Raw genomic sequence first — 25,541 nt, forward strand, 5'->3', positions numbered from 1 at the left:
GGGGAGTTACCATAACAACCCCCTAGTAATAGAGGGGGGTTGGGTACCGCCCCCTTCCCCCGCAAATGGAGAGGTGGGTGGCTTGATTGGCAGCTGCACACACGAAAGACGGAGGGAAAGGGAAGAAAAGGCGTCAAAGGAGATCTGAGAAGGAAATAAGGGAAAGGGCAAAAAAATAGGGAAAGAAAAGGAAACGCGTGTGCGCACGCGCGCCAGCTGGTGGGCGCGCTCCGCGGCCGCCTCGGCCGCCGCCCACTTCTTTCACGCCAGGCTCGCGCGGTCCCTCCGTCCTCGCGCGCGCCTTTCGCCTGCTCGCCTGCGCCTGCGCGCAGGTGTCGGCGCCTAGGGGGAGGGGGCCCCGGCGCGCTCGCGTCACGCTCCCGCTTCCACCCTCCCAGTGCGCGGCCGCTCGGCGCCTGCGCAGGAGAGGCGGGAGGCTCGGGTGGCTGGCTCCGGGGAGATAGCGCCTGTCAGTCGGTGGGTCGGTCCTCGCGCCGGCCCTCCCCCTCCCCGGTCTCCGGGGGAGGCGCGGTGGAGTCCGCCCCCGGGGTCCTCCGATGGGGGAGAAGCGGCGACGGCGGCAGTGGAGTAACCGAGCCGGAGCGTGAGCGGCCCCGGTGCCCCGTTCCCCGCGGAGGCCATGGGCGACCCAGCCCCCGCCCGCAGCCTGGACGACATCGACCTGTCCGCCCTGCGGGTGAGCGCGCCGTCCCCCAGCCTCGCCCTGATTCCTGTCCCCGCCGCAGGGGAGGGAGCGGGGTGGCTGCACGCCTCACGTGCTCCCGGGCGCCCCCTCCACCAGCCTGGGTCCTCTTGGCGACCTGTGCCCCTTTCCCGGGCTCCCGCCGCGGCTTGGCCCCCGCCCTCTGCTCCCTTCTCTCTCCACTGGCTGCAGATGCTGGGAGCCAGATCGGTCCCCACCCTGTGGTGCCCCGCCCCCACACTTCCCTGCCACCCTACCTTTACTCTGGGGTTCGGGACCCACTGGTTCCCCTAAACTTGGCCTCCCCCATCACCTGGAGAATCTTTATTGTGGCTCCTCACCTCCTCTCGGCCCTCTTTCCACCTTTGCCCTTACTTCTATCTTCTTCCCCTGCTCTTCCTTGGCTCCTCGAATTTTGACTTTGCAACTGTCTCGACAGCCTCTCTCTCATCCCTCTTTCTCTGCCTTGCCCACCCTTGAATTGCATCCTTTCCCTGGTCAGAATTTCAGCCACCGCACCCCTACTACCGTCACCCTCAATCCCACGTTCGGTTTTCCCAATCCCTTCTCTCCCGTTTCAAGTGCAGCAGTTCAGAACCAGGCATTTCCGGTCTCAGGGTCCCTGAATATTACATGACCAACTCTGCAGCAGCGTGGGGCTGGGAGCCCTCGGGGAGGAGGGGAGGCATTTCTTCTCTTTGGAAACTGTAGCACGGGCTGGGAAGAGGATGTTTACACACACACACACACACACGACACATGCTACATGTGGTCAGGCAGAAGGTTTGGAAAGGCAGTGGGTATTTATGTTAGCTGAAGGCTGGAAGCAATGGAGACCTCAAGGTAGGGGCTAATAAGGAAAGGGGTTGAGAGGAAGCAAATGCTGCAGGAATTTCTTGGAAATACCCGTTCATTGTCCCTTGTGGGGCACTTACACACTCTGGTGGAGGAGCTTTCTATAGCATTTATGTTTTTCTTCAGCAGGGAGCTTTGGCTTAAGGGGCAACTTAGTGATTTCAAGGTGAACGCTCCAGACTATCAGCCAGGTGGTGTTTTGATCCTGTGCCCTTCCAGCGCTCTCACCAGGCCGAGGTGTGGGGAGAGCAGGACTTCCCATCTCCAGGTTCGCTTCTCTGGAGGCTTCCGCTTAGACTGTCTTCTGGCTTTTGAGTCAGCCGGGGAACATGGCCAGTAGTGGGAAAAGGCGGTCAGCCACGCAGGTGCCCCGGATATGGCTGGAGGGGAGAGGGGAATTGAAGAGAGCAGAGTCATGTTGTTAATTGGGTTTCTCTAGGTGACACAGTTTTTTTCTTGCCATTTTCAGGTCATAATTTGTGTGGTGCAATGTTGGGCTATGAGACCTGACTTGCTGGAGATAAGGTGATAAATCTCTGGGGAGAGGGGCTGAACGTTGAATTTCTCTGTGTGCGCAGGCACATGTGTGTGTGATGATGGGGAGAGGGTCTGAAGGCTTTAGGAGGGAGATTCTTAAGGTCAGGTAAGCCAGGGTTTAAACTGGGGTGCCCGAGTCAGTTGGGATATAAGATGGAAATCCCGATTCTAAGTAAAAGTCCCTTAATGTGCTCCATTCTGGGATGAACTTCCACCTATCCTTCCTCCCTTGGTTATTGATTAACTGGCTACAGGTTCCTGTGGATGGGGTGACTGAAATACAATAAAAAATGGGTGTGTCAGGCCGGGCGAGGTGCTCACGCCTGTAATCCCAGCACTTTGGGAGGCCAAGGCAGGGCCATCACCTGAGGTCAGGAGTTCGAGACCAGTCTGGCCAACACTGTGAAACCCGGTCTCTACTAAAAATACAAAAATTAGCCGTGTGTGGTGGCACACTCCTGTGATCCCAGCTACTCAGGAGGCTGACGCAGGAGAATCGCTTGAACCGGGGAGGGGGAGGTTGCAGTGAGCCAAGATTGCGCGCCACTGCACTCCAGCCTGGGCGACAAAGCAAGACCTTATCTTTAAAAAAAAAAAAAAAAAAGGGTGGATCCAAACCACAACCTTTGCTTTGAACCTTGTGGGACTCTGCTTGGGTTTCTCTTGTAGCCTCTTAGCTGGTAGTTTGGCTTGGACCCTCAACCTGGGATTTCCAGCAATTCCACAAATACCCTCTGACCTTAGATGTGGTATTTCGCTTCTGGACTTCTCGGCCTGAAGCAATGTTAGCCTTCCTCAGTTGCCTCCAGCCTTACTCTCTTCTCCCTCCCCTCAGGAGACCTGGTGACCTGCTACCAGTGCTTCTGTCTGGCCTGCCTTATGCTGTTTAAGAAAGCATTCTGCTTCCCCCTTTCCACCCCAAAATGCGAGGGCTTGAGGAAGAGCTGTACCTCCTTTGAAATGGGACTAGCGAAGGCCTACCTTCTCCTTGCTGCTGACCTTTTCTCAGTGCCTGTCCCCCCTACTCCACCTCAGAGAGCTGTGGCACTGTCAAGCAGCTAGCGTGGTCATCTCTCGTGCTATTCCTGTCTGTTTTCCAGTGAGAAATGGTGTCTTCCTTTACTACACCATCTTGTGTTGGGGGCTGGGGAGAGGGATGGGAGAGGAACATATTCAGTATTTATTCGCTGGCCTTAAAGAGCCCAAGGTGTATTTCTCCTCTTGTTTCAAGATAAGGCTTGGTTTTCAGCTGGTGATGAGAGTAATCGCCTGATATTAGGGAAGATTGAATTGCGTTAATCTCTTAGCCATGTGTGGGGAGGCCAGATGGACCTGCTACTTTGTAGCCACAGCCACACTTGACCTCTTTGAGGCTCGTTTTCTCCACCCGCCTGGCTGCATTGTGTGGTGAGGAAAAGCATGGGGTTTGGAGTTGCAGTCCTGAGTTCAAGTCCTAGCTTCCTCGCTTACTATGTAACCCTGGCCCTGCTCCCCTTACTGCAGATTCTGCCAAGAGCCTTACCCTCTGTAAGCTCCGTTCAGTCCTGTATCGTGGACATGGTGATAGTACTGAATGCAGAGTTGCTTAGGATTAAATGCACATGAAGTACTCAGTACAGTTCCCAGCACATAGTGATCATACGTGATAGCCCTTTTTGTAGTTATTTTTATCAAATGGCAATCAGAGAAGCCTTCCAGGACAACTTTATCTAAAATAGCACTCCCTCCTCTGCTTTATTTTTGTATAAAATTTTATATAGCATTCCCTTAGTCTGCTTTATCCTTCCTCATAGTATTTGTCACCAGCTGACATATGTATTTCTGTCAGCTCCACTAAAATGTCAGTTCAGTGGCCGGGTGTGGTGGCTCACGACTGTAATCCCAGCACTTTGGGAGGCCGAGGCAGATGGATCACCTGAGGTCAGAAGTTCGAGACCAGGGCCGGGCGCGGCGGCTCACGCCTGTAATTCCAGCACTTTGGGAGGCCGAGGTGAGTGGATCACGAGGTCAGGAGATCGAGACCATCCTGGCCAACACGGTGAAACCCCGTCTGTACTAAAAATACAAAAAATTAGCCGGGTGTGGTGGCGGGTGCCTGTAGTCCCAGCTGCTCAGGAGGCTGAGGCAGGAGAATGGTGTGAACCCGGGAGGTGGAGCTTGCAGTGAATCAAGATGGCACCACTGCACTCCAGCCTGGGCGACAGAGCGAGACTCTGTCTCAAAAAAAAAAAAAGAAGTTCTAGACCAACCTGGCCAACATAGTAAAACCCCATCTCTACTAAAAAAAAAAAAAAAAAAATACAAAAATATTAGCCAGGTGTGGTGGTGCACGCCTGTAATCCCAGTTCCCGGTTACTCAGGAGGCTGAGGCAGGAGAATCACTTGAACCTGGGAGGTAGAGGTTGCAGTAAGCTGAGATTGCACCACTGCACTCCAACATGGGCAACAAAGCCAGACTCTGTCTCAAAAAAAAAAAAAAAAAAAAATACAAAACAGTTCAGTGAAAGCTAAGATTTTGACTATTTTGTTCATTTTTGTATCCTCAGTGGCTGTAACGGTGTTTTGCACATAATAGGGGCTCAAATGTTTATTGAAGAAGTGCCTGTTACAGCAAGTGAAAACACAGCACAGTGCTTGCTTAGAGAAAGTATTCAATAAACCTCAGGCTTCTTTGGCTTCCTTTTGCCCCTCTTTTATTTATGCACAATTAAGAATATATTCTTTCTGGGATGTTTTTAGAATCAGACCTTGTCTGGGGTAAACAGTTCTGGAAGCCTCCAGCTGAGCGATGCCCTTGAAGTAAAGTTAGGATCATCCAACAGAAAATGTGGGCCTCTGTGTCTAAGCTTGGTTATATTCCAGGAGAACCTTCTGACTTGGAACTCTTGGCTTCTCACAAAGGATAAATATCAGCGGAAGTAGATGGGACAAGGAGGGGGCAGACCTCGGCCTGACCTCTTTCCTTTTGCATTGCTCCTTTTGGTTGACCCACTTCATAAATCAAACAGCTTCTTTTTACCGTCCAGCTCGAAGTTTTCGACTGCAGTGTCCTTGAAACTGTGGAGCTATGCTTAGCATGGCTGGATTGAAATCATAGCATGGAGCACATTCAAGAAGGACTTGTTGCTCGGTGGTAGCTGCTGACAGAGATGTTCTTTTTCAAATGATTTTGTGTTGTTGTGTCTGTTCTTTGGAGAAGTGTCTTCGCCTTCCTCCTCTCTTCATGTGGCTGTGGAGCCAGCACCACTCGGAAAGCTGGCAGTTCTGGGCATGTATTTCTAGGCTGCTGAGCAACGTGGGACTGCCACTGTGTTCTGATGTGCTAGCTGTCCAAATGTTGATGACTGATGCCTTAGGCAGGAGAGGGGGAAGAGTGACCTCCTGCTGCAGAAGTAAGGACATTCAATAGTGACTTTTTTCCCCTAGAAAATTGCAAAAGGGGGATGGGGCTGTTTGGAGAGCTCGAGGCATTTAGAGTGAAGTGAAATGCCGCTTTGGCAAAATGACGGAAGGAAGATTATTGAGAACTTGGCCGAAACTAGGTGACCAGTCATTCCCCAAACAGAGAGAGAGACATCACCACCCTTTATGCTATGGGACAGGACAGACTGCCACAGTCCTTAGGGATATACACAGCGGGGAGGTTTTGACGGGTAAGATAACGGTAAGGTCAGCAAGGGAGCCAGCTGGCCCAGCCCCTCACTCTTACCTCAGGTGCTCAATTAAAACTGCCGTACAGAATCCTGACTTCAAATCTGGCCTCCATGCCTTTCCGCATTGAACTGTGTGCCTCAGACAGGGTCACACACACGACTTGCACACGTAAACCACCTTTGTTTGTCATGTAGGGGACACGATGGCAGGAAGTGTGCAACCGCTCTTGCCAAGCTTGTGTTTTGGCGTAGGTCTGTAGAGATGACATGCAGTAACCTCTTAACCCAGAAACACAGAGCAGTTCTGGACTGGAGAGCATCTCCAGAACCTGTGAGGGTCTGCCTGTCGAATCTGTCTCCAGGCAAAGTTGAATCAGAGAAAGTTATCAGTAATCTCCTTTCCTGCACCAGTCAGTCGCCAAGCATTGGCAGTCTACTGTGTTGAGAATCAGGTTCCAAATTCTATGGGAAGGATGTAATATAGTACTCAGTCCTCTACTAAGCTATTTAACCAGATCTCTGGGGACATCCACCTGAGCAATGCCTTTCCAAGCCTAGACTCTTTTTTTTTTTTTGAGACAAAGTTTCTCACTGTCGCTGAGGCTGGAGTGCAGTGGCATGATCTCCGCTCACTGCAAGCTCCGCCTCCCAGGTTCACACCATTCTCCCGTCTCAGCCTCCCTAGTAGCTGGGATCACAGGCACCCGCCACCACGCCTGGCTAATTTTTTGTATTTTTAGTACAGACGGGGTTTCACCATGTTAGCCAGGATGGTCTCAATCTCCTGACCTCGTGATCCACCCACCTCGGCCTCCCTAAGTGTTGGGATTACAGGCGTGAGCCACCACGCCCGGCCTAGACTCTTTTTCGTAACTGTTACTGTTTTCCTCAATATCCTATAACCTTCAATATTGGGACGTTTTTGTTAAACCTTATTCCATGAATTACACTCATTTTCTGTGGTCAGTGGGAAGTCATCGTGAAACCTGGTCTTCAGCCCCACTCCCCTCAACACCTACTTTTTACTACTGTCTGTCACAGTGTTCTCTTTCCTGGATTGAAGACAGAACAAAAGTGATCAGGTTAATAAGTCAACTCTCAAAGCATTTCTTGATTGCACACAGAATACAGTAAGATACAAAAACATGACTTGGTAGAAGAGTTGGATCCTGTCCACAGCTCACGGCCATTCTCTTCTCTCTCCAGTTCTTTTGCCATTCTCCTCCCAACCAACCAGTCCTTGACTTGAGTCTGGGCCTCTCTTAGCTGTAGGAAGCTCTTCTAGGGGGTAATGGAAAAAGGGTTTTGAAGCTCTTTGTTCTTACTAAGGGCGGGAATAGTAGAGGGAGGAGAGAAAAGAGGGATGGAATTGTAGTGACCCAAGAGAGCCCCTGGAGATTTTGTCCAGTGGCTAGACAGCCTGAGGTTGTACGTGCTACGTGTGGGTAGGATTTCATGTTCTGTTTGAGGAAAGATCTAGAACTAGGCACGGAGGACACAGTGGTGAACAAGACTGATATGGTTCTCCTACAGTCTAGTAGTAGGGGAGACATTAATCAAGTAATTATTTATTAATGTGTGTGTGTGTGTGTGTGTGTATGTGTGTGTGTGATTGCAAGCCATGGTAAGGCCTGTAGCAGAAAACTTTAACATGCCATGGGCACATATAACAAGAATTATTTTGATTATATATTCTCAGGATCTCCTGAGGGCTGTGTCATGGAAAAAAAAATTGCTTTTCCAAGACAAAACTTTTATAAGACAAAAATATCTAGTTGATTGAGAGAGACGTAAATCACATCAGAAAGCTAAACTGGCATCGCTGCAGAAAGATTAGATAGAGTTGAACCAGCAGGTAGAGTTTGGTGATGGCAAGAATTGGGAGACGCTGGAATGGGGCCATTCTTATGGTGAAGCATTTGGTCAACAGTCGAGAGCAAGAAGCCTGAGGAGGGGGTGGAAACTCCAGGCTTCCTTCCAAAAGGATTTCTTCCGAATCTTCCTGTGGGAGGGGAAGAAATGGTTTATTTGTTTGTCTCAAAAGTTAAGAGCGAGCACGTACATGGAAAGAGCTTATGACTCATATAATCCTCATTTTTACTTACTGGGGGAGGGACTCTGGGTCCTGGATCTGTGGACTTAGATGTGGCTCCTCAAAGTGGGGTGTATGAGAGACACCCTAGGGTGTATCTCTAGGTGTTATTAGCCTAAGGGGTGCCTGGGGTTTGGAAGGTAGGTAAGTCTCACAGAAGTAAGAACAAGTAGGCCCAGCCCTCAGCTTAGCTCCTGTGGTCTGTGGGAAGTGGGATTCTCTCTAACATTAGATAGATAGTGTATATAAATAGACAAGGCTCTCGATTTACATTGTATACAAGTAAAGGATGAGTGGGGTGTGGAGGGGGAGTGTTACTGATTTTGCATGTTTGAAAGGAAACATGGTTGGGGAAGCCACGAGTTTTGGGCTTCCTGGAGGAGCCAGACTCTGGGACCAGCTTGAATGTCAGGAGGATGGCAGTGGAGAAGACGGTGGGATGGGCTGTGAGGAGAGTTTGGTGGCACAGCCTGTGGGAGGAGCCTGGGTGACTAGAGAGAGATGAATGGAGGAAATGGGGATGAGCTGCCTAAGAAAAATGGTGATGGTTGGCGAGCGAGGCGGCAAGAAGACCTTTGACAGAGGAGATAGCTGAGACCTCAGGTTCATCCATAGCAGGAGAATTCCAGGGCCACAGGGGACAGGCAATGTGGGGAGTATCTGTGGTCACAACTGGGAGCCCCACCACTTGGAGCCCATGACTCAGTATGTACATAGAGCACCAAATGCTTTTTGCTTCTGTCTTGGGCACCTCTGCCATTGGCACTTGCGCCGGTGGTTTCTTCCATTGCCTTTGGGATGAGCAGGCCTCCTAAAAGCAGGCCTGATATTTGCTGGTCTTCTGACAAAGAATGGGCAATTCCTCACACCGTCTTGTTCCAGGAGCCACCTGGGGATTTGAAGGGCTTGGGTTGCCGCGTTGCTCCTAGAATCACAGGCTTAGAGGAGTTTTCCATGAGCAGCAGTCCTGGCGGGGACAGGCTGAGGATCAGTAGGGCTGAATGAAGACAAGCCCGCCTCCTTCAAGAGCCACCTCAACTTGTGATTTTTCCCAGAAAGCCTCCCCGAATTTTGCCCGCCTTTACTGATCACGTCATCCACTTTCTCACAGACCTTACGATTTAGCATTGGCTTATATATTGCCTTATATTGAATAATGTGTTATGGTCTTGTTTTTCCTACCACTTCCTTATGTGTAGAGACTGTGACCCATATCTCCTCTTGATCCATATAAAGATGCTGAGCACACAGTAGGGGTTCACAAATTACTTGGTAAGAGACATGGATCTAAGTATGTCTGTGACTGCTCCTTTCCTACTAGATTCAATCCACAAGCAGAACAGGGTGCCCAATATGTGCTGGGCACTGTGGGATTCAAAGCAATACAGGTGCTGACTCAGTGGTTCTCAGCCAGGGCACCGCTGGCCTCCAGGGAGTGTTTGGAAATGTTGAGGAGGGACGATTAACTGTCTTGGGAGCGCCGGGTGTGGTGGCTCACACCTGTAATCCCAGCACTTTGGGAGGCCAAGGCGGGCAGATCATGAGGTCAGGAAATTGAGACCATCCTGGCTAACATGGTGAAACCCCGTCTCTGCTAAAAATTAATAAAAAACTAGCCGGGCATGGTGGCGGGCGCCTGTAGTCCCAGCTACTTGGGAGGCTGAGGCAGGAGAATGGTGTGAACCCAGGAGCTGGAGCTTGCAGTGAGCTGAGATCGGGCCACTGCACTCCAGCCTGGGCGACAGAGCCAGACTCTGTCTTTAAAAAAAAAAAAAGTCTTGGGAGCACTAATGGCATTTGATGTCTTGGGAGCACTAACGGCATTTAGCATATGGGGATTGGGGATGTTAACCATCTGGCAGAGTCTGGGACAGTACCTCGAAGAACTGTTTTCCCACCCAGATTGCCACTGGTACCTCTCATGAACTTGTTATGGACACGGGAGAGACCCAGGGAAGGACTGGATAGGTTTCTTCCATGAAGTAGAAAGTAGTTCCTAAGTTCCCTGTGTACTTCTTTCCAGGTAGAGAGAGGAATGCGGGCTCTAAATTACCCCTGTGCATGGCACATATCTAGCAGCTTTTGTCTGCCAGCATACCTCTGGAGGTAAAATGGGTAGGCTCCCAGCCAGACTGTAAGGAAGATTTTCATGTTCTCTTTTCACCACCCACCCACTCTTTCTTTCAAGGCACATTTTTAAGAAAGTGGCTGAAGCTTGCAATAGTTAGTGTTTAATTCTAAGTGACTGAGGAAAGAGTCTTCAAGAAAACAGTTGGACAGAGTGCCCCAAAGCCTAAGCAGCGTGAGGCAAAGACAGGCAGGTGCATGCAGCATCTGAGAGAGGGGCCAGCACATCGTCTCTTCTCTGGGATCTTTTCATCCTATACTTGTCTTTTTGAAGACAGAGGTGTGGTGAATGAATGTCATTACTCACATCTCAGGGAGTGACCAGAGACAGTAGAAGACACCTTGCCCTCGGGCCGGGCACGGTGGCTCAAGCCTGTAATCCCAGCACTTTGGGAAGCCGAGGTGGGCGGATCACGAGGTCAGGAGATCGAGACCATCCTGGCTAACACGGTGAAACCCCGTCTCTACTAAAAATACAAAAAATTAGCCGGGCGAGGGGGCGGGCGCCTGTAGTCCCAGCTACTTGGGAGGCTGAGGCAGGAGAATGGCTTGAACCTGGGAGGTGGAAGTTGCAGTGAGCTGAGATCATGCCACTGCACTCCAGCCTGGGTAACAGTGCGAGCCTCCGTCTCAAAAAAAAAAAAGAAGAAGAAGACCCCTTGCCCTAGTGTATCCTTTCAGGGTGGGCGAGTGGCTAGGAAGCAGCACAGCTGAGCGGGAGGAGCTGGAGCTGTGCTGCAGAGCTGCCTTCCACAATTCGCTGCTTCCCACCCCCCAGTCAGGAGAGCAGAACTTGACAGGCTCCTGGCCTTGGGTAGCTAAGGTTTGTAGGAGCTGGAGAGAGTCTGCCTAACCTTAACAAGGTCATTCCTCACAGTGGAAACTACCTGAGCCCCACGTGTTGAAGCAGGGTAGGGGGAACAGGCAGGATGTGGATCGGAAGTTGGTTGGGGCTGGGCACGGTGGCTCATGCCTGTAATCCCAGCACTTTGGGAGGCCAAGGCAGGCAGATCACTTGAGGTCAGGAGTTCAACACCAGCCTGGCCAACATAGTGAAACCCCGTCTCTACTAAAAATACAAAAAATTAGCTAGGCATGGTGGCAGGCACCTGTAATCCCAACTACTGGGGAGGCTGAGCAGGAGAATCACTTGAACCCGGGAAGTGGAGGTTGCAGTGAGCCAAGATTGCATCACTGCACTCCAGCCTGGGTGACAGAACGAGACCCCGTCACCAAAAAAAAAAAAAAAAAAAAGAAGTTGGTTGGTTCTAATAGGTCCTTTTTCTGTCTGTCTTCTGTTTGGAATGAAGATTGCTCTGATAGAAGTTATTTATATTACAATGTGGATTCATTTCAGAAGGGGGTGTTTGGGGTTGGAATAAGAACGGTAAGGAACACTTACTATGCAGTAGCTTCTTTCCTTCTGTAATCTCATTGTCCCTCACAATAACCCTTTGAGGTGGAGGATTTATCCTCGTTTGCAAGATGAAGAAACCAAAGCTTACAGAAATTAACCTGGAAGTTAAGTAACTTGCCTGAGGCTGCACAGCCAGGAAGCTGCAGAGCCCACATTCAGACTCAAGTCTGTCTCCAAAACCTGGGCTGCCATGCTGTTGGAGGGAGGTCTGCTCCCACGTGGCGGGGTATATTTGGGGGTGGGCACTGAGGGGAGGACAGGAGGGCAGTGTATAGCTGGCGCTCTAGACTACCTGCAACTAGTATTGTCTTCTGCCTGTTTTTGGTTTGTTTTCGCTTTTTTTGAGCTGAAATCTTGCTCTTTTGCCTAGGCTGGAGTGCAGTGGCGCCATCTAGGCTCACTGCAACCTCCACCTCCCAGGTTCAAGCGATCCTTATGTCTCAGTCTCCCAGGTAGCTGGGATTACAGGCACACACCACCACACCTGGCTAATTTTTGTATTTTTAGTAGAGACGGGGTTTCACCATGTTGGTCAGGCTGGTCTCGAACTCCTGACCTCAGGTGATCCACCCACCTCGGCCTTCCAAAGTGCTGGGATTAAGAGTGTGAGCCACCGTGCCTGGCCTGCCTGTTTTAACTGTAAATGTGTGATGTTCCTGTGACCTGCGGTAAATAGGCTTTGTGGGCTTACTGAGGACTATAACATTATCCATAATGTTTCTCAGTAAAGTTTTTGGAGACTTTTGGAATATGGCCAGTTTCATGGGCTGGAGACAGCTGGTATGAGAGATAGTTACTGCCTTCCAGGAGCGCGTGGCCTCTAGATCTGTGTCTTAATGGAGGGCACCTTTTATTCGTATACCTGGGTCTTTCTGAGGTGGGGAGAGTAAGTGACCTGAGCCTGAGCTGAACTGCTGGTGGGTTGGCGGTGGGGAGCACATGTATTGGGAATACAGAGCTCCATGGGGCTCGTACCCAGAACCGATAGAGATTTCTAAATGTAGAGCCGCTGGGCAGATCACTGTGATGACAAGAAGGACATGCAGAAGAATTCAGAATATGTGGTCTGGAGGAAAGACAGTCGAATCATTCAAAAGAAAGCCTCTTCAGAGGGAAGAGAGGAAGGCTGTCTCATTTCCCCCCACCTTTTAAAAATGTGTTTTGTTGGGGGCCGGGCGCGGTAGCTCAAGCCTGTAATCCCAGCACTTTGGGAGGCCGAGACGGGCGGATCACGAGGTCAGGAGATCGAGACCATCCTGACTAACATGGTGAAACCCCGTCTCTACTAAAAAATACAAAAAAAAAAAAACTAGCCGGGCGAGGTGGCGGGTGCCTGTAGTCCCAGCTACTCGGGAGGCTGAGGCGGGAGAATGGCGTGAACCCGGGAGGCGGAGCTTGCAGTGAGCTGAGATCCGGCCACTGCACTCCAGCCTGGGCCACACAGCGAGACTCCGTCCCCCAAAAAAAAAATGTGTTTTGTTTTGTTTTGTTTAATGTGATTAAGTATATGTAAGACTTATCATTATAACCATTTTTAAGTGTACAGTTCTGTGACATTAAGTACATTCACACTGTTGTGCAACTGTAACCACCATCTATCTCCAGAACTACTTCATCCTCCCCAGATGAAACTCTGTACCCGGTAAACACTGACTCTGTGACCCGCCACCTTCCAGCCCCTGGCAGCCGCCATTCCGCACCTCATCGTCTTGTGTGTGTGCACAGTTGAGCAGAGGGTCCAACCGAGCAGATGCTTAATATTTGTTGAGTCAGCCTAGGTGCATGTCTCAGAAGTCCATGTATCATCAGCCAACCCGGAACACAACCCCCCTCCCAGCTTCCCAGCTCTCATGCAAGATGACAGACTTCTGAAAGGGATTTTAAATGAAATGGCTGCCTGGAATCACAAGAGGATTGGGCAGTAGCAAGAGAAGTTAAGGGTTTCTGTTCCGTATTCAGTTCCTTTCGCCATCCCCCAGCCATGACGTGCGTTCTGGTTTCTGCTATGCTCATGTTCGTCATCGTGCTTGTTTTCAGCCTCTTACTTCATCTCATCCTGGGGGTCTGATGGTTAGGTGCTAGAGGAAGTTGGAAATAAGGTCGTTTAGGGGATGAAGATGATAGAATATAACAGCATTTCTGTATTAGTATGTGAGGGGTACATGTGTTAAAGGGGGGTCAACCCTCCTGGACTTCCAGGCCTGGGCAGTTGAGAACCAGGTCAGGCTCTGTATTCCTCTGGTGTTTATACCCCTGGACAGACCCAAAGTGTGACCTGGAATTGAATTTTTTTTTTTTTTTCTTTTTTTTGAGACAGAGTCTCGCTCTGTCACCCAGGCTGGAGTGCAGTGACGCGATCTTGGCTCACTGCAGCCTCTATCCCTGGGTTCAAGCTATTCTCCTGCCTCAGCCTCCCAAGCATAATAGCTGGGACTACAGGCGCGTGCCACCACGCCCAGCTAATTTTTGTATTTTTAGTAGAAATGGGGGTTTTACCTTGGTGGTCAGGCTGGTCTCAAACTCCCGACCTCGAGTGATCCGCCTGCCTCACACAAAGTGCTGGGATTGCAGGCGTGAGCCACCGCATATGGCTGAGTTGGATATTTTAGAACAGAGATGAATGCAGTGGCCTCCCTGGCCTCCTCACTTTCCCTCATCCTTGCTATTTACAGTTTCTCACTGACCTTCATGGGGAAGGAGGAAAAAGGGAGGGAGAGACATACTTATTCTTCAAGTGACCCAGGAAGAGAGGAGGGTAGGAGAGCCCCCTGTCTTAGAGGTCAAAATACAGGCCTCTAGCTGGTAGGCTGGGTATGTTAGGGTACACTATTGTGGGCTGTGCCCTTACATTACCAGGCAGAAGCCTGCAGTGCAGAAGACCTCTGCCTTTCCTCACAATCGTGTCAGACTGCAAGGATCAAGGGAAGACTCAAGGACTTATGAGGTCTTTTTTCTCTGCCTCCGTGTACAACGTTAGAGGAAGCTACATGTATTTGATGACACCTGCCAGGAACTGCCCAATACCGAATGGCCCTTCTCACCACAATTCCTCTTGCTGCAGTCTAAAGCCTACTTTTTTCTTAGACTGAGCCAGGTCTGAATGGCAGTCAGTTGTTTCCCTTGGACTGAGTCTCAGTCTACCCCACCCTAATGTTCAAAGTTTGAATGAAGGAATGTTCCAATTGATGACTCCTAGAGACACTGACATCCTTAGGTGATATCTTGCAGTCTGCCTGGATGTTGTTCCCATCATCATCGCCAGTAAAAGTAATAAGTGATTGAAGTGTTTGTGTTGATAGCAGAGCATCTGTGGGCCGTCTTATCATTATTGATTCTGAGACAGGGTCATGCTCTGTTGCCCAGACTGGAATGCAGTGGCATGGTCATAACTCGCTGCAGCCTTGAACTCCTGGCCTCCAGTGATCCTCCCACCTCTGCCCCGCAGTGTGCTAGGAGGACAGGTGTGAGCCACCATGCTCGGCCCCATCTTACATTTCAAAAGGTGCCAGCAGTCAGTCAAGGTCTCAGAGCTACTGAGAGCTAACTTCCCATACTCATGTCTCGTGACTCTGCCGCATTGCCCAGTCCCCACAGAAACAAAGATCTCATGTGAGATTGGTCAGTGTGGGGTCCAAAGTGTAGTCTTTGCAGATTAGGTGTGTTGCACAAGTTAACAATGAACATACCTGCTACTGCCCGGATCTCCTGTCCTGGCCTCATAACCTCCTCAGGTGGCCCAAATTGCCCATCTCTAAAGAACTGTCAGTGGAAGGCCTGCTAACACAATGGGCTGTTTGACTTTGCCTTTGAGGCAGTGTGATCCATGGAGGGTACACGGCATGAGGAGCTGGGCAACCTGGTTCTAGTTTCGGTTCCATTTCATTCATTCATTCATGCATTCATTCATTCATTCATTTAGATGGAGTCTCGCTCAGGCTGGAGTGCAGTGGCGCAGTCTCAGCTCACTGCATCCTCTGCCTCCCGGGTTCAAGTGATTCTCCTGCCTCAGCCTCTAGCGTAGCTGAGATTACAGGCTCCCACCACCATGCCTGACTAGGTGAGCTGAAGCTGGTTTGAATCCAAGTCTGTCTCCAAGCCTACACAGTTGCAGGGAGTGTTTCCCGAGGGCTGTAGGATGATAAGATCCCTAATATCCCATCAGGCCCAGGAGTCCTTCTTTCTTCCTAAAAATTTTTGAGTACCTGCTATGAGACAGAGCCAGCCCCCTGTCATAGAGGTCAAAATATGCTTTATTTGTTCTCACACTGACTTAAACATATGAATATATCAAATGTGTAATTTGCAGTGTTCTATATATAAGGAAAAGTGCATGTATGAGGTGGGGACTGTGTGTTAAGCTGGGAGGAGCTGAGAGAAACGGGGGTGCCAGTGACCAGGGCGGGTGGTGTCTCACAGCTGGTCTGGGAAACACCAGTTCCTACTGTGTGGAGAGATCTCAGGTTGAGCACAGTGTCGGAGTGTGGGCATGGAAGGACACAAAAAAAATAAAGGGAAGTTTCAGAAAAAGCTCTGGGCCCAGTACAGTGGCTCATGCCTGTATTCCCAGCACTTTGGGAGGCAGAGGTGGGTGCAGTGCTCGAGCTCAGGAGCTTGAGACCAACCTGGGCAACGTATAGACCTCGTCTCTGTTAAAAAGGAGAGAGAGGGAGGAGAGAGAAGGGAAGAAGGAGCGAGGGAGGACGGGAGGGAGTCTGAAGGACTGTTTGATTTGAAATATGACCTTCAGGATACGTACACTCCAAAGATGGTTTCCTGAGTGTGTTAGTGCTGAGGAGAAAAAGCAGTCAGAACCAAGTGGGGATTGACTTGTGAAGACAGGGAACTGTTCCTTAGGGACAGAGAGGGACCTGGAATGGGGGACCTTCCCCATCATCCCTCCCTGTGACAGCACAGGCCTTGGAGATAGGCTTGATTCAAACCCCAGTTCTGTCACTTGCTATGTGTTCTTTGGCAAATAACTCATACCCCTACGCCTCAGTTTTTGGGTTTTTTTTTTTTTTTTTTGAGACGGAGTCTCACTCTGTCACCCAGGCTGGAGTGCAGTGGCACGATCTCGGCTCACTGCAAGCTCCACCTCCTGGGTTCACGCCATTCTCCTGCCTCAGCCTCCCAAGTAGCTGGGACTACAGGCGCTCGCCACCTCACCTGGCTAATTTTTTGTATTTTTAGTAGAGATAGGGTTTCACCATGTTAGCCAGGATGGTCTCGATCTCCTGACCTCGTGATCCGCCCACCTCAGCCTCTCAAAGTGCTGGGATCACAGGTGTGAGCCACCGCACCCGGCCTCATTTTTGTATTTTTTAGTAGAGACGGGGTTTTGCCATGTTGGCTAGGCTTGTCTTGAACTCCTGACCTCAGGTGATCCATCCGCCTCATCCTCCCAAAGTGCTTGGGATTACAGGCCTGAGCCACTGTGCGCCCGACCCCTGGTGCCTCAGTTTTGTCCTCTGTAAAATGAAGGTAACAAGACTCACCTAATAGGGATGTTGAGAGGATTAAATAAAAGGGATGTAAAGTGCTTAGTCTGGTAAATGCTCATTAGACAGATGGTAGCTGCCCAACTTTTCTTACTGTACAAAGTTCCCGCAAAGCGTGTCTCCTGGGGTTCTTTAACATTCCTCTTCCCCGACTTAGTATTTTGTTTAAGAAAGAGAAAACCGGCCAGGTGCGGTGGCTCACGCCTGTAATCCCAGCACTTTGGGAGGCTGAGGTGGGCAGATCACGAGGTCAGGAGATCGAGACCATCCTGGCTAACACGGTGAAACCCCGTCTCTACTAAAAATACAAAAAATTAGCCAGGCAAGGTGGCGGGCGCCTGTAGTCCCAGATACTCGGGAGGCTGAGACAGGAGAATGGCGTGGATCAGGGAGGTGGAACTTGCAGTGAGCCGAGATCACGCCACTGCACTCCAGCCTGGGCAATGAGCAAGACTCCATCTCAAAAAAAAAGAGAAAACCACCCAGTCTATTGATTTTAATATAAATGGCTGCGAGTGAGTCAGTGAGCCCCAGGTGTAGACCTGGAATTCTGTGGGCTTGGCTCCCCTTTCCCAGACCTAGAGCCTCCTGCCATCTCCTGAAAGTCTTCCAGCGTCACTGCAAGGAAGAGTGTAACTTCAGTCTGAACACGAAAGTCCTGTTTGTCCTGACTCAGGAATTCCGGCAATCACTGGGCAGTCACTCTGGCCCTGCATGCTGTTTTCTGTAAAAGCTCTGGACCCACCCAGAGAAAGCATTCAGCCTGAGGGGAAAACCTGTGCCTCACCCTTGGGGATACACAGCTTTGTTGGGATGTGGGAAACAAGACGTTCGCACAAAAATGTATAAAAAGCTTTATTGAAAGGCACAGATTCAGGGCTGGGCGGCTCAGGATGCTGGGCTCCTTACTCTGCCTTGCCTGGAGATTAAGATTCCTGCCTTGAGCCTTTGTGTACTCCCCATCCCTGTTCCTCCCTTGGTCAACTCTTGCTTGTCCCTGTGGTCTCAGCTTTTTTTTTTTTTTTTTAAGTTGGAGTTTTGCTCTTGTTGCCCAGGCCGGAGTGCAGTGGTGCCATCTTGGCTCATCGCAACCTCCATCTCCTGGTTTAAGCAATTCTCCTGCCTCAGCCTTCCGAGTAGCTGGGATGACAGGCGCCCACCACCATGCCCGGCTAATTTTTTGCATTTTTAGTAGAGACGGGGTTTCTCCATGTTGGTCTGGCTAGTCTCGAACTCTCAGCCTCAGGTGATCTGCCCATCTCGGCCTCCCAAAGTGTTGGGGTTACAGGCATGAGCCACCGCGCCGGGCTGGTCTCAGCTTAAATATCACTTCCTTAGCAGGCATTTCCTGGCTCCCTTCCCCATCATGACCTCCCTTTAATCTTTCTTTTCGTCTTCTTCATCTTTTTTTTGAGATACTGTCTCCCTCTGCCATCCAGGCTGGAGTGCAGTGGCGCAATCATGGCTCGCTGCCGCCTCCTTGAGTCGTTCTGATAGCACTCCATACTTTCTCATCAGAGTCTTTCACAGGTGTTATGTAATTATGTCTCTAATGTCTGCTTCCTTGACTAGACTGTGAGCTCCATGAAGGAAGAAGGGACCATTTCTGTTTTGTTCAGTGCCACATTCTAGTATCTAGCAACGTCTGTACATAGCTGACACTCCGTGTTTGTTGAATGAATACATGAGCTGGTTCACCAGACCATAGAGTTGGCATGAAAAGCGCCTGGGAAGGTTTCTTAGGATAAACAGGAGACACAGGCCTGGCGAAAAGTTGAGTGAACATGTTTGCTCCATCCTGCTGGTCAGGAAGTTCCCCTTCTGTCTCACCTGCGTCTCTTCAGCTGTAATTTATCCTGGGTTGGTCCTTGGTGGGGCCAGAGAATATCTGGTCTCCACCCTTTGGAGAGTAACCCTGTTCTTTTTCAGAGTGTGATTCAGACAGTCCTTCCTCCCCTTCCTGCTGGCCCCGCCCTCTACCTGTTCTTCCTCCAGCTGACTCAGCTTCGCACCCTCTCCCACTCCTTCCAGGGTCTCTTTTCCTGTCCCCTTGGCCTTCAGAGCTTTCAGTCCTAAGTTTTCTCTCGTGGCCTCTCATCGGTCTTCTGGAATTCGGAATCATATGGGTGCAGGTCACAAGTTTTCTTGGTCATGAAGCTTCCCTAGTCTCTTCCCTTGGATTTGTGGACACCTGACTCCCGCAGGAGGAGGCTGGCAATAGGTATAATGATCTGTTTGTGCTGCAATTGAAAACCAGCAGCAAGAAGCCTTATTATTATCCAACCCCTGATGACTGGTGTTGTCCTCCTCCGTTAGCTTGGTATCTGCCAGCCTGAACGGGCCTGGCCTCTCCTTTCTGCCCCCTCCCACTGCCGTGCTGTGCCCTTCCTTGCTCTCTCTGGTATCTGCTCCCCAGGGACTGCCCCTCCTCCCTGCCCATCAGCCTCTGAGGCCACAGACCTGTTTTTCCTCCCTTCTCCCTCACCTGCCCTCCTCTCAGTTCTGCTCTTTCTCTCGTTTCTTCTCTCCTGAACTGCCGCACTTCACCCTAAATCCCAGCAACGCCAACAGTTTCAGTAAATCACTTTTTGCCACAGTTTTGCCTTGCTCAGTGGGAGCCAGTTTCTTTCTAATGACTCTATGCAAATTTGTAGCACTTTATGGATTTTAAAATGTTTTTATGTCGGTGAATTCTTATGAAATGGGCCTGGGTAGGTAAGGAAAAGAGCCTCCAAGAGGTTAAGTGATTTTTATACAGAAGAGTCAGAACCAGTGCCCAGGCCTTCTGATTCTTAGTACAGTAAACACTAAGCATTCCCTATCATTCCATTTCACCACGTTCCTGTCTTGCTGTTGGCCTCAGCTAAGAAAGCCTACCCCTGAGTTACCCTCTCCCATCTTAGAGCCTTCCTGCCCGCTGTCTGCCCGCCTGCGATGGAGACTTCTTTGGCCCTTCTCATCCAGCCCAGCCTCTGCCCATTCTCTCCTCCAGGAAGGCTTCCCTTCATCTCTCCTGGCCCTGTGTCTCCCGACCTCTTTGGGCCATTATTAGTGTTCCCGTTTGGTTTTTGCCAACCATATAGGAATTCCCTGCCTTGGGAAAGTCCACTCTCGGGCCAGGCGCACTGTCTCACGCCTGGAATCCCAGCACTTTAGGAGGCCAAGGTGGGTGGATCACCTGAGGTCAGGAGTTCAAGACCAGCCTGACCAACAAGGTGAAACCCTGTCTCTACTAAAAATACAAAAATTAGCTGGGCGTGGTGGCTTGTGCCTGTAATCCCAGCTACTTGGGAGGCTGAGGCAGGAGAATCACTTGAACCTGGCAGGCGGAGGCTGTGGTGAGCCGAGATCGTGTTGTTGCACTCCAGCCTGGGCAACACAGTGAGACTCTGCCTCAAAGAAAAAGAACAAAGAAAGTCCACTCTGGTAAAACATTGACCAAGCATATAAATTATAAGGTGCTGATTCATGTGACAAAAAGAAGATTCACTTTTAGTAGCTGCTCTAATGCATTCCACTTAAGTGAATATTCAAGGATTATTTTGGAAGGATGGAAATAATCCAAAACTAGTGTTAGAAACTGCTGCATTAAGGAAGGAGGGAGATTTTTCTAGATAACACCAGCTTTCTTTTATTTCTGTATTCATTCATTCCACAGACAGGTATTGAGGGCAGCCCTGACCTCCAAGAACTTAGTCTAGCAGAGGAGACAGATAAGAAAATCAATCATGAAAATGTAATTGGTGTCATGAAAGGGTCAGTACAGGGTATTGTGGGAGGGGAGGATCGTCAGGGGCACTTCCTGGAGGTGACATTGTCTCAGTGAAGGTTGGGAGGCATGGGCACGAGGCATCCAGGTAAAGAGGAGGAGGGTGATGAACTCGGAAGAGTGAACAGCATGTGGAGACCCAGGAGTGAGAAGGAACGGAGCGAAAGCCACTAGTTAGTGCAGTGCTCCTGCCCCTCTGCCTCATCCCCATGCCAGCAAGAACCAAAAGGCACACCATGAGAATTGGCAAGGCTCCCGGTAAACCATAGCTGGGATATTCAGCTGTACAGCAGTCATATGTGAGCCTGAGGAAGAACCTGTTTGGCCCACAGAGGGAAATGGAATCTACCCGGTGGGGGCAGTGTGATTGGTGAGGGCAGTGTGGTTGGTGGAGGGAGTGTGGTTGGTGGAGGGAGTGTGGTTGGTGGGGGGAGTGTGGTTGGTGGGGGGAGTGTGGTTGGTGGGGGCAGTGTGGTTGCTGTGTGCCATCGGAAGACCATGCAAACTTGAGCTCTTGCTTCACCTTGACAAACATTTCACTTGTTAGAGCCCTGGCTTTCTCATCTGTTCTCTGTGGTAGTCATTCCTGCCCAGCTTCCCTGCGGGTTTAAGTGCAGATGCAGTCATGGCTGTCAAAGTGCCCTGTGAACTGTAAAGTCTGGGCAGTTGGGTAGTGGCAGGAGGGGCAGCAACTGTGAAAGGATGAACTTGATTCTACTGATGTTGGACAGAAACTGACTCTTGGGAAGGAGACAGAATCAAACGGCTCTGACATTTGAAAAGCCATGGCCTTGCTTACCTATAGTGAGACTTGGGAAGAAGTGCTGGGGAGGTAAAGGCGAGATACCACCTCCGCTGCCCGGAAGACTTTGCAAGATACTCCAACTGGGAACAGGGGATGGCTAGAATGACCTCCAGCCATCTTCACACTTAGGCTGGGGCTGCTCTCCCAGGCCTGCAGTTCTATATTTTCCCTTAGAAGGTTCTGGAGGCAGACGGAACCTCAGAAGCAAGCTGTTTATTTTTTAGGTTTTTCAGTTTATTTTTAAATTTTTGACTGTGATGGTGTTTATTTTTTCCTTTTCCCTTTCCCCACTTCCCCGGCTCAGCATCAGAAAGGGACCATCTGTCCGTTGCCTTGCTGTGGCCATTTTAGAACCAGTGCAAGTCTGCTTGAATCTGGTCCCTTCTTCTCCCCCCTCCCTCACCGCCTGGCTTTCTCTACTCCGCACTGCCTGCTTTCATCCAGCTCCCTCCAGGTGTCAGCTGCCACCTCTTGTAGGCCTCCATCTGTGAAGACCTCCAGGCTGGGTCCAGCCACCAGCCCAGGGCCCCTGTCTGAGGCAACCAGATCTGTGGGGAACCTAGACGTGGAGGCAGCAAAATCAGCCTGTGAGAGGAGGAGGGGAATTAGTTCCAATGTCCTCGCTCCAGGCAGGGCCCCTCTGCTCTGACTGGTTTCTGATGAGAATGGTATCTGTATTCACGTATGTGTCGTGTCCTGACTTGTTGCTGCCTCTGCATGTACCTGCAAGTCAGTGCGTATGTGCATGCGTGTGTCTCACACGTCCCTCTGGCGTAGAGATCCATGAGTGATTTATAAACTGCCCTTCCTCCCATCACATAAATATTTTTCCTGGTTTCTTTGCCTTCCTTCTACTTATAGAACTGGCCTGATTTCCTCCCCTCCTGTGCTTCATTCCCATAAAAACAGTTCACAACACGGGTAGCCATCGATAAACAGAGGACAAGTACTTCACATTGTGGAATCAGAATGAAAAGATGCGGTTGGGTTCCACAGCGTGAGAGGCACAGTTAGCAGTGGAGAGTCTGTTTCAGAGAGTAAGGAAAGCTGAGAAAAGGAATTTTTTTTTGAAGGCTTCATTAAAAAGAGTCCAGGCTGGGCGCAGTGGCTCCCTCCTATAGTTCCAGCACTTTGGGAGTCCCAGGCGGGCAGATCGCTTGAGGTCAGCAATTCGAGACCAGCCTGGCCAACATGGTGAAACCCCATCTCTACTAAAAATACAAAAAATTAGCTGGGCGTGGTGGCGTGCACCTATAGTCCCAGCTCTTACTATACTTAAGAAGCTGAGGCAGGATAATCACTTGAACCTAGAAGGGGAGGTGGCAGTGAGCTGAGATTGTGCCACCACACTCCTGTCTTAAAAAAGAAAAAAAAAAAAGGCCAGGCACAGTGGCTCACGCCTGTAATCCCAGCACTTTGGGAGGCCGAGGCGGGTGGATCATGAGGTCAGGAGATCGAGACCATCTTGGATAACACAGTGAACACAGTGAAACTCAGTCTCTACTGAAAATACAAAAAACTAGCCGGGCGTGGTGGCGGGCGCCTGTAGTCCCAGCTACTCAGGCGGCTGAGGCAGAAGAATGGCGTGAACCTGGGAGGCTGAGGTTGCTGTGAGCCAAGATCGCGCCACTGCACTCCAGCCTGGGCGACAGAGCAAGACTCTATCTCAAAAAAAAAAAAAAAAGAAACCCCGTCTCTACTAAAAATACAAAAAAATCAGCCAGACATGGTAGCAGGCACCTGTAATCCCAGCTACTCAGGAGGTTGAGGCAGGAGGATCACTTGAACCTGGGAGACAGAGGTTGCGGTGAGCCGAGATCACACCGTTGCACTCCAGCCTGGGCAACAAAAGCGAGACTCTGTCTCAAAAAAAAAAAAAAAGTCCAGTTGATGATGGTATGTCATGGACAGTAGGAAATTGATGAGGGTACCAGTCTGTCTTCTCTCTTCCTTTCATTTGCTCAGTGACGAGATGCTGGTGACCCCTGCTCCTCCTCTTGCCATAGGAACATTTAATCTGTCTCATGGTTTGGCTTTGGGCCTGCCGTTCATCCCAGGCACCTGGGTGCTTGGGGATGGTGCTACCTACCTGCTTCCTAGCTGGCTCTGGGGTACATGGAGACTTCTTCAGGCCTGCGAGGGCCACCTCCCATTGAGAAAGGCAGGCATCTGGCTCGCTACTTACCCTTTGGGTCCTTGGGGGGCTGTGTCCGGTATCTCTGCTTAGGTAGGAAGGAGGAGGTGATCTTATCAGACTTTTCCAGCCACTTCCCTATCTCCAGCTCACACAGCCACTCCATTTTCTCTCTCTTTCATACACACACTCTCTCTCTCTTTTTTTTTTTTCCTCCCCCGACATCTGAGAACTTTATCAGACACAGCCTCCACACTGGGCCTGTTAGCCCGGGCTGGAGAGGATGGTCCCATCCCAGGAGGCTCAGCAATGGGAACCTCCGTGAGGTGACACTCTACCTGAAGGTTACTAGAGAACTGGGAGACAAGGGCTGTTCCGCAGGGGCATGGACAGGCCAAAGCTTTATAAATGTCCAGTGAAGAGAGAATGACAACTCTAATTCATCCTTATACATAGAGCACTCAAGGGAGACGGGTGGGGCATCCAGGGGCCTGAGTCCTCACTGGTCGGGGACCTGGATGGGTGATGAGTAGGCTCAGATGTCCACAGCATGGGGCAGGAGGGGGCAAGGCCTAGCCAACAGACGACGAGCTCCAGGACACCGTACACTTAGAAGACCAACTCCTGAGGGCCAGCTGCCCGGCACAGGCATGTCAGGCTGTTTGTTCCGGAACGAGGAGGGGTGCTCTTTACATCGTCTTCTGTGACTGGTGGGTTTTGAGAGGGGCTGCTTTGTGGAGAGGATGAGCACCTTGGCAAAGATGAGGATCAGTGTCATGCCCACACATAGTTAGGGCTGCTGGACAGTGCCCCACTTGCCAGTGTCTCCCACGATGATGATGGCAAAGCTGGCTGCCAGGCCACTCAGGCCAGCGCTCAGCTGGAGGAAGCTGCTGTAGAGGCTGATGTCATCATTCAGGGAGCTGGCAGTGGGGACAGCCGCCACTAGGCCATAGATGGTGATGATAGCAGCCATGACCACTGGGATGAGGGACTTCATGATCGGCTCTGGCCACATGTCAGACATGGCCACGATGCCGGTGCCATTGTTGGCCACGCCATAGGCAGCACCCAGGCTACTGGAGACCATGGTGGCCGTAGCACCCAAGATGGTGAAAACCCACAAAGCATACTCAGTGCTGTTGTTGGAGGTGTCTGTGAGTGGGGAGGGGGACAAGGATGGGCATGGCAGAGGGTGAGTGCAAGGATAGTAGACTGGTGGCAGCAAAGATGCTTTTCTTTTTTCTTTCTCTCTTTTTTTTTTTTTTTTGAGACAAAGTCTCACTCTGTAGCCCAAGCTGGAGTGTAATGGTACGGTCTCTGCTCACTTCAACCTCTGCCTCCGAGGCTCAAGCCATTCTCATGTCTCAGCCTCCCGAGTAGCTGGAACTACAGGTACACACCACCATGCCCAGCTAATTTTTTTTTTTTTTTTTTTTTTGAGACGGAGTCTCGCTCTGTCGCCTGGGCTGAAGTGCAGTGGCCGGATCTCAGCTCACTGCAAGATCCGCCTCCCGGGTTTACGCCATTCTCCTGCCTCAGCCTCCCAAGTAGCTGGGACTACAGGCGCCCGCCACCTCGCCCGGCTAGATTTTTGTATTTTTTAGTAGAGACGGGATTTCACCATGTTAGCCAGGATGGTCTCGATCTCCTGACCTCGTGATCCGCCCGTCTCGGCCTCCCAAAGTGCTGGGATTACAGGCTTGAGCCACCGCACCCGGCCGCCCAGCTAATTTTTTGTATTTTTAGTAGAAATAGGGTCTCATCATGTTGCCCAGGGTGGTCTCGAACTCCTGAGCTCAGGCAAATCCGCCAGCCTTGGCCTCCCAAAGTGCTGGGATTACAGGCTTGAGCCACCGCGCCCAGCCAAGATGCTCTTTCTCTTATACACATACCCTCCTATTTCTTATGCGCGCGCACACACACACACACACACACAGCCTTTAGCTAC

At 50.7% G+C, this 25,541-nt stretch overlaps 1 protein-coding gene and 1 pseudogene across 16 annotated transcripts in view; one reads left to right on the forward strand and one right to left on the reverse strand.

Moving 5' to 3' along the window:
• Window positions 1–394: 394 nt before the first annotated feature.
• MINK1 (misshapen like kinase 1) overlaps window positions 395–25,541 on the forward strand; it is a 66,417-nt gene continuing 41,270 nt past the window's right edge. For 12 of the 16 annotated variants that reach the window (XM_023184515.1, XM_023184516.1, XM_023184518.1 and 9 more), the window contains exon 1: window positions 395–697. In XM_023184515.1, the coding sequence (XP_023040283.1) occupies window positions 641–697 (57 nt within the window). In that variant the 5' untranslated portion in view covers window positions 395–640. The remainder of the gene's footprint in view (window positions 698–25,541) is intronic. The other 4 variants (XM_023184524.2, XM_023184530.2, XM_023184531.2 and 1 more) reach the window with 1 other exon arrangement.
• Window positions 1,875–25,541, reverse strand: part of LOC111521365 — a 29,013-nt pseudogene continuing 5,346 nt past the window's right edge.

Source organism: Piliocolobus tephrosceles, chromosome 16 (genome assembly GCF_002776525.5).
Source record: "Piliocolobus tephrosceles isolate RC106 chromosome 16, ASM277652v3, whole genome shotgun sequence".
NCBI lineage: Eukaryota > Metazoa > Chordata > Mammalia > Primates > Cercopithecidae > Piliocolobus > Piliocolobus tephrosceles.